Source organism: Cariama cristata, unplaced genomic scaffold (assembly GCF_000690535.1).
Source record: "Cariama cristata isolate BGI_N322 unplaced genomic scaffold, ASM69053v1 scaffold16383, whole genome shotgun sequence".
In the NCBI taxonomy this organism is placed as follows: Eukaryota; Metazoa; Chordata; class Aves; order Cariamiformes; family Cariamidae; genus Cariama; species Cariama cristata.
In genome coordinates this window covers 817-13026 of record NW_009606801.1, presented here as the reverse complement: position 1 = coordinate 13026, position 12210 = coordinate 817, and the positions used below count along the sequence as shown (strand labels likewise).

Here is a 12210-nt window from a genome sequence, read left to right as displayed (position 1 = left end):
GGGGGGGGCGCACAACAAATGACCAAAAAAAACTATTTCCAAGGGGAGGGAGGGGAAAAAAATCATTTATGAGCTATGAACATGGGAATCCCTTGCCCTCTGAAAGGAATGGTTTCTTTGGAACCTAATGAAATGGTCTGTTCAGTTACAATGTTAAAACCATGATTAAAAATTCAAGTACAGTAATAAAATTAAGCAAACTACATTCTTACAGCAAGCTGCTACAATAAAATGAAATTAAAACATGCTTTTTAATTTAAAAAAAGGAACACTTGATGTAGCAATAAGAGCACAGTTTGGTATGTTTATGTTTGACTGGCTTTCTGAAAACTTCACAGGTGTTTGTATTTGAAGACAAAACTTCTTATCTGAAGAGCATACCACAGAATCAGCTTGCAAGAGACTGTGCAAGTTCAGAAAGCTTCTAACATCCTTCAGAACAGGCTACGCTTACGTTATCTTTAAAGTTCTGCTATCCCTTAAAAATAAATAAAAAGGCTATGCAGCTTCTAGTATATGCATGTGGGTGCAAAAATACTACGATGTATGAAAACAAAGTGTTGTACAAGTAATCTGGGTTCCAGTAGTATAAACAGGAATCTATAGCTAAAGAGATTTTTCTTTCTTTTATTGGTTTGGTTGTGCAGTGTTACGGGAATTTTTCTGAAGTCCACTACTTAAGACTTACTGGTAACAGATATGGAAAAGGTGAGGGAAGGAATTAGTTGGTACATTATTGGTTTCATTGCAGTTGTACACAGAAGTGTCAACAGTGGTAAAAAAATAAAAATAAAATATCTGCTTTGTTCAGAATAAAGCAAACACTAATCAGTTTGAGATATCTTGAAGCCCCAAGCCAAAAATGCACTCTAAATGACAATTCCATTACTTAAGAATTAATTAGAAGAAACATCAATTACCTTTTCATAAAGCTTATGTATGTAGATGGCTTACTAACAACCATACAGCTCTAGACATAGCCTACAGGCAGTTTTAGTCTGTATCCATGAGAGCACGGGTGTACAAAACCACAGCAAGAAAAGCCCTCTTTACAATGTTTTGAGTTTTCTACCTACTACTGAGACTATGAATGCACTTGGAGGCAAGTAAATCAGAGAGAATGAAAATTAGTGCAGTCATTATATACTGCTAAAATACATTTGTGACTTTGTCAAATGATGTTTAAAAAGTTCCACTCTCAAGCAAAAAAAGGTCAGAAATCAAGGTTCAAATGTCTGCTTTTGAAGGTTTTCCCCAGTTTAGTTATTTACCTTTGCTGTGTCCTTTTTTCATCATCTTTCCAAGCACCCAATGAAACAAAATTTTTTTGAAATGCCACAAGAACATTCCTTCCTCAACAGTTTCTGAAGTATAATGCCCACTCCCTCTCCTCATTCAAAAGTAACTGCATTTCTGAAAGCAGGATTTTCAAGAATAACCTATGCATGAAGAAAAGGTGTTCACTTCTCATGAGAGGAAGGGAAGGGGGGGGGGAGCAACCTTGCTGCTTTTCACAAAAAAAACCCAAAACAAAACCAAAACAACAACAAAAAACAAAACAAAACAAAAAACAAACCCAAACAACCACCAAAAAACCACACCTCTAGAAAAGGCAAGTCAAAAAGTGACTACACAAGGTTTAGTGCATCTGACTGCTTGATCTTCTGTTACCAAGACAGTCTAAAGATACTCTAACAAAATTTGTGTTTTCAAAGCTGTGCAGCAATCTTCATGAAATTACATGCCACCTGGAAACTTTAGAGAGATTAACTGCTGCAGGTAACTTACAGCTACACTTTTTAGGACAGCAGATCTTTGATTAACAGAGTTGCAGCCAGGATGTTACAATTTTTAATGTGATTTCCTATATTAAAAATTTAGTCATTCTTGTGGTCTGTTGAATTATTTGTGGATGTCTGGACTACACATGTAGTAAGCAGGTGAATGAATGCATCTATTATGCCATTACCTACACATTTGATTCAAAAGGTCTCCAAAGCCTTTTTAAAAAAATCAATGGAAACTATATTATTCATTTCAGTCCAGTGATGCTGAACCACCACCACCAAACAGCAAGAATATAATTAACAAGTTAAGCAATTTGACTTTTGGGCGGGGGTGGGGGCGCACGGAGGGGGAGCTACAGGTGCTTAGTATTTAAAAAATACAGCCCTAAATAAAAGGTATCACTTACATGAAATTAAAATAATTTTGAAATATAAATGATCATTTTACCATTTTGTAACTGCTAGGAACAACTACCTGTTTATGGGGAACTGAACTGAAAACAACAAATAGATATAATAATTAATGAGCATATCAGAATTAAAAATATTTTCCTTATACAAGTTATTTAAAATTTAACACCTTAATTCTTACCCTTCTGTACAAAGCTTGCACGCAGTTTAAGTAACATTCAGACCATCCTCACTACCAAAAGGAAGTGTTCAAAGCAAAGATTTGTACACACAATAAGCATTTTCAGATTAATAATCTATCAAAGGGAAGAGTTCCTTCAATCAGTGGAAGAAGTATTTTAAAATCTTGAATCAAGGGAAGAAAGGATGGGGGGAACAAAGCCTTACATGCTAAATACCAGCTGTAGGTACCTGTATGTAGAATTGATAATTAAGGTATTCCTAACACACAAAACCAGCTCCCAGACAACACTTTAGCTGCTACAGTCCATGGCTTGCTCATCTGAAGTAGTGTCTTTGTTGCCACATTTCACCTTTGTTCCAATACTTTTGTTTATTGTTTATTTCTGATGTGCAGATACACATTTTGATTGGAGTATATGTCCAAGTCTCAACCTTTCCTGCTTTTGATTTTTTTTCCCTTTTACAGGGAGTTTTTTTGTTTTGTCTTTTAAAACTTCACCATTCTGCATCCCCAATGGCTTTGGAAAATACATAATCTCTTCCATTAAGATTCATGATGCCATCTTTGAGATGAAATTTCCATTTATTTTTACTTCTGTGAATCTAAAAACAGGGAAAAAAGTTGAATTATTACTCTGCATCGGAAATAACTAATAATGCATAAGTAAATTGTAAGGGCAAGGAAAAAATGAAAATAACTATTGGACATACATTACTAAATTACTACAGGTATCTTGAAAATCAATTCTGCATTTAGCTATGAGAAACAAAAACTAATTATGCATACAGCAGTATTTTCTGTTTTCATTTTTTAAACCAGGGACAGCAACTGTCACAAAACCATGCAAGCACAGAGGCATTCCAAAATCCAAAGCATATAGCACATTTTTAGAGATGGTTGGAAAGGAAAAAGAGAGATATATCCACCTGTGCTGCTTTAATTTGATTGAATTATCTTTGATTACGAGAGCCACAAAATGCCACTTGAAAGCCAGAAATCCCCATTTCAATCACTGTAACAGAAAGACTAATGTTTTAAATCAACCCTGAAAGCATCAAACACTAAGTATTTGCACCTCTTGTCTAAACTCCATTCTGCATGAAAACTAGCTTGATTATGTTATGTATAGATAGATAGCAGGCCTATTCAACTTTCTACTTCTAATATTAGAGTTTGAATTTCCGAAAGTTAAGTTTGGTTAAAAGGCAAGTGCGTTATTTACAAGGTTGTCAGTCTGAAAATCTCTATGGTACAAAATCCACAAGCTGATATAGGATATATGTACTAGTCTTATATTCTATAATTTCTCCTCAATGGTGAGTCATTGTATATGATTTACACTCCAATTCTCATCATAAATTCTCAAATGAGAAAAGTAACACCTCCAGTGTTGGGGATGATGGCATGAAGTTTCAACTTTAACCTACACTCTTCCCAGTTAAAATACTGGCCCTTTTAAGGTTTTGTTTAAAAGAAATTTGTAAGATTAAGCTGGGAGAGCAGTCCAGCTATTTGCAACAACCCAAGAAATACTACAATAGAGAAAAAAAAAATAAAAATCATAGAATCATAGAACAGTTTGGGTTGAAAGGGACCTTATAGATCATCTAGTTCCAACCCCCTGCCATGGGCCAGGATACCTTCCACTAGACCAGGTTGCTCAAAGCCCCATCCAACCTGGTCTTGAACACTGGGGCATCCACAGCTTCTCTGGGCAACCTGGTCCAGTGCCTCACCATCCTCATAGTGGGGAAAAAAAAAAGAAAAAGATGACATTCATTCCATTCTTGCTCCCTAGAGAGTCTGTATTATGCGAGCCTGTGACATGATGGATTTCCAGGTTATAATGGATATTCCTGTTGACACAGGATAAGACAAAGAATAAAACAACAGTTTAATTCATATTCTCTTTACAAAAATATTCCATAGACAAGTAACTCTTCTTTCTTCATGCCTATTCCCAAACAAATACTACCTGACTACAGGAAGCAGGCTGACCAATGTGGTGAAAGAGATCAGAGAAGATACAAGGACAAGAAATAGTTGTAGTATTGGAAGACTTCAATTATCTTATGTCTACTGAGTGAAAATCAATGTACAGCACTGAGGCTGTTTTAGATACTATACGGTCAAGTCCTACTTCACAAAGAATCTAAGTCAGGAACCCACAAAAAACACAATCCTTTTCTTGGTTCAAGACAATGTGCAGGGCTTAAGCTAGAAAACATCACCAGAACTAACAGCAGCTATGCAAGACAAACATTTTCCCAGGGGTAACAAGAAGTCAATAAATCCACTAGAGGAGTGTTTAACTAAATTTATGTTCTTATGTTTAATTTAAAACTAAAGGAAACTGAACAAAATTCAGTCTAGAGGTAGAAGAGTAAATATTGCAAAAAACAAAACAAACAAAACAAAACACAAAAAAACCACCACATGCTGTAAGCACAGAGCAGATAAATACCTGCCACCTATCAAAAAGGGCATCAGAAAGAACAAAAGACCATCAGTACAATAACATTTAAAGAAAGGAAAGATCTTCCAGAAAGCTGAAAGGCTGTCCAAAAGAGAAACGTTTATCATAAATTTTTGCAGACAGAACATGAAAAAGTAATTATGCAATCTAAAAAAAGTTAAGAAAAATTTACAAAAGGTATAAAACCAAAGAAACTCCATTGCAATTTTTCAATTTCCATCAAGAACAGGAAGTCTCATCATTTACTATTAGTGCCGTAGAAACAAACAATAAAGTAGCACCAGAACAGATATGACCATAGCACTCAATCAATTAGTACTACTGTTTGGTCTGTGCTCACTTTAAGCTAAAAAGTCAATAGCAACAGGAAATTAATGAACACGGCAAGGTCTGGCTTATATACTCTTCTTGCCCTTCCAAATGGCATTCAAGAAAAATCCCTCGTCAGAAGCACTTAAGCTGCCATGAGTTAAGAAGGAAGATTCTCAGATGAATAACCAACTGAATAAATATGGGAAAACAAGGGAAGAACACTGTTTTTACAGTGAAATGAGATGATTCCTGAAGAGATTCGTGCTGGCTGGAGTCTGCATGGTTTAAGAATTCACTAATCATCTGGAAAATGACAGAGTGTCACTGATGATACAAAGAACAGTTACTGAAGAGCTGCAGAACGACGTTACTGCCCAAACTCATTGTGTAATAAAACATTGTTGGCATTCAATGTATACAAAGGTAGTAACAATGAAACAATTCCAACTTACATGGATAGAAGAAATGATAGGTTTGAGTTGACAATTACAAGTCAGGAATAAGATCCCAATGTTTTAAGACTTCTCCGTGAGAACATCAGCTCTGTGTTCAGTGGAGTCAAAAGCACACATGAACTATTATAGAACATTGCTACAGCACTTAAGAAATTGAAGGTTCACCTGTGTTATGAATAGCTCTGATCCTCCCTCAACCTTATCTACCTGTATCAAAGAAGATACAGAAGAATAAAACAGATCTGGAGAATGTAAGAATAATCAAATGTTTGGACAGCTGTACAAATAACAACCAAGCAAAGTGTGGCTCTGATTTCAAAGAGATGACTGAGGAGGATTATAATGGTCTGCAATATTATAGAAGGCACCAAGAAAGCAAAGACAAAATACTCTTCTAAATAAAGAACGAGGAGGTGTCATATGAAACTAACAGGTTAAAAACTAGGTAATTCTCCACACATCATATAATTCATTTATGGAACTTCTTGTCATAAGACAAAATTTACAAGGATTAAAAAAAAAATCAAATTAATTTCTGGCAAATTAAGGAAGAAAATCCTCTGCTGGTCATTTGATACAAAGCCACTATCTCTTCTGCAAGAGACAGTTCATAAAAGGATGGTAAAATGCTCTACATAAGCATCGCTACCTGTATGCCCTTGTCTCATTGTTCCAGCAGCACCCACCACCAGCTGATGCAGGGCACTTTGCAAGAGGGAATTCTGCTCAGAACAACTGAGCTGAACTCGTGTATTTTATAAAGACAAACTGAACAACAATTGTTTGGTGACTGATTAAGTCCTTTCAGAGCAAGTGGCACTAGAGGTTAACGATGGACACTGTTCCCTACTGAGTTCACATTCTTAACTTTTAAATGGGTGAGGATTTCAGAGTAGTTCCTGTTGCTCAACTTTAGCAGCTCCCAACAAGCTTTTCTGAGTGCTATTCTGAGGTCCCTCACTATCCTCAGGAACTGCCTCGAAACTAACAGTTTTGGATTACAGTCTGGAGCAGACAGATGGTTGGGATACTGATAACCACTTTCCTCTATTTTAAATTCTCTGTTGAATCTGAGGACAAGGCTAGGCAGAGTCTGGGCATAACTGAAGATTTTCTAACCAAGCCATTCTTTGCAATGTAGGAGTTTTTATTCAACAAGCTTACAGCTTTTTTCCTGCTTTCAAAAGGATCCTTATTCCTTGTAGTCCAAATAATCTAGCATAGGAAAAGAAAGGAAATCCACATTGAATAAACTTTCTGCACACTACCTCAGTAAGCAGGTGTCTGATATCCTCTAGATACATTTTAAACAATTCCAGACATGGATGAATCCTTCCATATTCCAGGGCAAATATGCAAGAAGAAATTGGTCATTACAGAGGAATCAAGACTGTTCAGCAGAATTTAAAGCAAATTTAAAACAAAATAAGCAAATTCCACATTGCCATTTCAGTAAAGAATGCATAGCACAGAAAGAACTATCATCAAGAAGAGATATTTTTAGTGACGAAGGAACAGTTTTCCACAAGTCTACATCATGAGCCTTCTTCCATTCGTGGCCACAGCAAATGTACAAACTTACTTACAATAGTTCACTTCTCCTGAGCCCAGAGGACTGGCCTTTTGTTAAAGGTCACAAAAAGACACGATGAAGAAAATGCAGCCAAATTTTTCTAAGCTTTACTCATTATCAAGTTTAGTAGAAACATATCACACAAACCTGTTTTAAAAACAAACAATAGCTAATTCTTATATTACCTTCACATTATAATCTTTATAGATCTACCTGCACTTAACAGTGCTTAATAGATACTACTTAAAAATTATGACTTGATAGGAAGAACAACAGAGACAGTAGAATTCTTTGATTCTGTTCTGAGGAGATTACCTTATCATACTGGCACACAACAACATTTTCCGTATCAAACAGTTCTTGTCCTTCTTCATCACTCACATCATCTTCACTGTTAAGAGGCTCCTGAAAAAAAACAGGCAAAAATTTATGCTGTTTAGTAAGATCACAGCTGTTACTTTGATTACTCACATGAGGCTACAGTCTTGTCTATGAACTACAGGACCTAAAACACATTTGAGGTGGGGAATATTAGGCTTTCCAGCAGAGGGCGGATGTACATATACTTCCTGCCTGCCCTCCATGCTGAGATGTCCCTTACCAATTTTAGTCTGGAAATTCTGTCCAGGCCAGATTCTGGGCACTGCAGCCTTCTGTCACCACAACTATTCTTGCTCCTTTACTGTAAACGTTCCGGTGCTTGCAATTTGACTTTACAAAGAATTTATCATTATGCAGATTTTAATTTTTCTAAAGCATCTAAGCAGTGGAAAGGCAACATTAGTCAGATCACTCCCTATGTGCCATTAAAAATAGAAACTCCCTGACTTATTCATGTTTGATGTATCACAAACAGACCGGAACACACGCAGAAATTTTTTACAGAAAGGGAAAGAAAGATGCTTTAAGATGATCTTGCACAGATACATACAAAATAACTTCTCCAGACCTTCTAGAATGTATTTTTATGTCCCTTAAAATTACTTTCATTTTTCCCTCTTTCTGCTAACACTCTATTCCAGCAGAAATTTGTTTTGTTTTTTTTAATCTCATGTAAGTAACAAACATTTCAAAAGCTAAAACAACCTCTAATAAAAGCAGAACAACTTTTCTGAAGTCTTCTGTATGATCCTCATCTTCCCACCTACTCCCAAATATATAAGCTAAATGGGGGAGATGCTAGTGAGAGAAGAAAAAGGTGCACTAGAGGTCCTAATTCCTTCCAAAGTAATGCTATATATAAACTGATTTCAAAAGCTTTAAGGAACTGGTCCACTCATTAATTAACTACGTATTAACACAAGCAGTAAAAATAACAGAAGATCTCTAGCATGCTGATAATAAAGTCTTGGCATGTAAAAAAATTTCTACAAGAAAGCTAGCATTAAGGCACTACTGAAGAACACTTAATATTTAAGCATGATGACCTATAATTAATAAGGTAACTATTAAAGCAGTCAAACTGACACCAATGCTGATCAACATAATGGAAAAGTGATGTGAACCCAACCTGTAAGTTGTAACAGAAAAATACTGTTAGACACCACTGTAGATGTACTACAGAAAACCTGATTTAACTCCTTGATAAAAATTAGAAGTTTTACCTGCATATACTGCATGGGTGATACAGATGGTGAAATGCTACACATGGTCCTCATATTGACATTTTAAATGGAATCTTAATTCAAAAGCTGCAGAGAACTGTGGAAGTGATCTGACAGTTCAAAACGCATTTTAGGGATAGATTTAGGGAGTACCAAGTTTCCTGTCAGGGACTGAAATAACAGTACTGTGACCTTATTAGTACCCTTCCCCCTCCCTTTTTTTTTTTTAATTTCATAGAATCATAGAATCATGATGGTTGGAAGGGACCTCAAAGATCATCAAGTCCAACCATATACCCAATGCCACCATGCCCACTAAACCACGTCTTGAAGTGCCACATCTAAACGTTTTTTGAACACCTCCAAGGATGGTGAGTCCACCACATCCCTGGGGAGCCTGTTCCAATGCCTAACGACTCTTGCAGTGAAGAAGTTCTTCCTAATATCCAACCTGAACCTCCTCTGGCGCAACTTGAGACCGTTTCCCCTTGTCCTAAGATTTCGTAATCTTACGGGGGTTTTTGGTGCAACACCCCAAAACTTAGTAAGAACCACTGGCTCAAGTCTAAAATCAAGCAAATTCAAAGTCTAAATTATTGTTAGATATTAGATATTGTTAATATCTAAAATATTGTTAAGAACGCAAGAAGTTACAAAGAATATTCACTCCTGCTCCTATCTCCTGATTTCATTAAATCAAGGTCAGATGTGTTTCTAGAAGGTGCTTTATAATCAAATTTGAGTTCTCAGGCTTGTTCTAGTGTAACAGAAAGCAATGGAACAGTCAGTGAGATACAGGTCAGACCACATCTCTTGGTCCCCTCAGTGAACTAAATATATGCTCTCCTTTTTGTCAATCTTCTTAACACCTTGCTTTTCTATGCACTCAGTCCCAAGTGGAGTTGACTATTTGTTTGCTTATGAAGGTTTCATAATTTCATGGCTGACCTCTCCATAACATCAGAAATATTACTGCTGAAGTTTTTAAAAGGGCATTCACAACAATTAACAGTTTTTGCTGTGTCCCCCACCTTCCCCAGCTGCATCTCAATGTGCTTTGCTAACATACACACAACTTCAATATGAGAAATAAAGAACTTGAAGTAGAAGGATAAAAGTTCTATTCTCAAAATCATTGGAATACAATATTATTTGAGGCATATAGTTTTCTTTTAAATATTGAAAAAAAAAAAAAAAAAAAGACACACAAGCATGCTCCAGTCTTCTAAAATAATGTTACGTTTACCTCTTCAACTTGGCCATCTTCACCCCCATCTTTTTCTTTGTCTTCCTCTTCATCATCATCATAGTCTTCTTCCTCATCTTCTTCTTCTTCAGACGATGTGTCCCCTGCTCCATCAACTTGGAGAACAAGTGGTGCTTGTGGTTGTGCCTGTTGTTGCTGTGGTTGCTGCTGACCAGCTGCAGGAATCTGTGCTTGAGCTGGTGTAGGGGCAGCCACTGTTGTAGGTATGACTTGTGTTTTATTTCCTGTAAACAGGATCTGCTGAGGCTGAATAATCACTCCTGTCTGCTGGGGAATTCCTCCAGGGATAGGTGCCAAAACCTGATGGAATATCATTGCAAGTTCTGTGGCTGCTAAAATAACAGACTACCACATCACTTACAGAAAACAATTAAAGCGTATCAATCTGACTTGCACTAATTAGAGAAACAAGAGCTACAAATATTCCACCTATATCAGATACATAATTTAATCGTCAATAACATACCTTCTTTCACTACTCCATGTTAGTTTTCTGCATTTTGCATTGCTAAATCTAAGAAAACCTACTGTCTTTCCATTCTAAAAATGCTAGCACTACCGCCACACCTGAGTTCCAAGCAGAGCAGAGGAATGTTTAAATTCAAGTAAAAGATTATTTTTAAACCTTCTCTATAAAATATTTAACTTTAAACTCTCTATAAATTGTTACTCATCCTTAAACTGCAAAACTGTGACACAATGCTAAATTACACAGTCTGGACACACACTTGACCTTGTAGCTGAACAAAAATCCTCATAAAACATGCTGTATTCACTACTAAAATAACCTATATTCACTACTAAAAATACTAAATGTGCGTGTGTGTTTTAGGTATTTTCTTCCATATGTTATGTGACATAGAATCATTTTAATGAATAAACACATTTTTAAAAGGATGTAGGCTAGGATTATGCACTTAACTGTCATCAGGAGATGCACAAAAGATACTGTAAACTGTAGCCAGTTAGAATTTGGCAAGAACAGAAGTGACATTGGAAACAACATTTCAAAATCGTTGATTTTTAAAAAACACACTTTATGCAATTTTTTTTTTTTTAAATATACCATTTCTGACTTTGCATTCTGTTTCAATTTGGTCACAAAAATGCAAGCCTCTCTAGTAATTACTATAGTGTTTTTCCTTTCAAGTGTACATATTAAAATCTTTTTCTTTACCTGCTGTATAACAGGTGCTTGTACTCCACCAGGCTGCATTTGCGGTATGACCTGCTGCTGTAAAACAACTGGCTGCTGTGGCTGAATGATATACTGAGCTCCATTTGCAGTTCTAACTACTTGGAGGATCTGGCCTGTAATGAAATAAGTATCAAATTAATGAAATGTAGAAATTCACTTTTAAAATTATCCTAGTTCAGAACCTTGTTTCCTGGAAGAACACCAGTGACAATTAAAGGAGAGTGTTTATGTTTCATTTTCACTAGTGAAAAGATACTATGCTACAGCAGCTGTGTCACAAACAAAGACCTACTAGGATTGTTTACTATTTAAATACGATCGTGAGGTACACAATCCAAAAATAAATTCACATATGCAAGCCAAATTCTAATCCTTTAATACAGTACAGTATTTTAAATATTAGCTCCCACTTCTAAGTATACCTCATGCTTCACAAGATAAACTTTACAGATAGAAAGACAAATGAACATATACCAAAATAGGAATACAGGTATTCACACCACAAAAATTCTATCCACTGCTAACCACTGTGGTATTTCCAGGGTCCTGTCACACGATGTCCTTTCGTCACATTCTCTTCCCTCCAATCACATTACAAGAAATTCCTCTACGCATAACTTTCTTTGCAATATTATCATGCAGTTGCCTTTTTGAAAAACCTATCCTTACACTTACTATTCACCTCTCCCTTCTGTTTCCATAATGCCTGTACTCTCTTTTCTTTTATTACCGTATAGCTTTTCATTTTATACCTTTTCTCACTTCACAAATAAGACTCACACACCTTTGGACACTGCCTCCAACTCTGAAAAGCAAGAGCTAAGATATATTCTGACATTAGTTTTTCACATTTCTGATCAGAAAGATGGAGGAGAAGCAATTAAATTAGATAATCCTGAACTTCGTACATAAAGGCTGAGGTACTTAATACCTTCTTTGCCTC

At 36.1% G+C, this 12210-nt stretch overlaps 1 protein-coding gene across 1 annotated transcript; it reads right to left on the bottom strand.

The window, feature by feature from the left end:
• Positions 1 to 2376: 2376 nt before the first annotated feature.
• GTF2A1 (general transcription factor IIA, 1, 19/37kDa) lies at positions 2377 to 11393 on the bottom strand. Its single transcript, XM_009696501.1, has 4 exons — positions 11247 to 11393; positions 10049 to 10369; positions 7514 to 7603; positions 2377 to 2984 (listed from the first exon to the last, which is right to left on the bottom strand). The coding sequence occupies exons 1-4, from the start codon at positions 11283 to 11285 to the stop codon at positions 2877 to 2879; spliced, it is 558 nt and encodes a 185-aa protein (XP_009694803.1). The 5' UTR covers positions 11286 to 11393; the 3' UTR covers positions 2377 to 2876.
• Between the last annotated feature and the right edge of the window lie 817 nt (positions 11394 to 12210).

Coding starts and splice junctions, on each gene's coding strand:
- GTF2A1 (XM_009696501.1), bottom strand. CDS start 11,285: ATGCAGCCTGGTGGAGTACAAGCACCTGTTATACAGCAG. Junction 10,370..11,246: donor AAGCACCTGTTATACAGCAG/GTAAAGAAAAAG, acceptor ATATTCCATCAG/GTTTTGGCACCTATCCCTGG. Junction 7,604..10,048: donor AAGATGGCCAAGTTGAAGAG/GTAAACGTAACA, acceptor GTTTTTTTTCAG/GAGCCTCTTAACAGTGAAGA.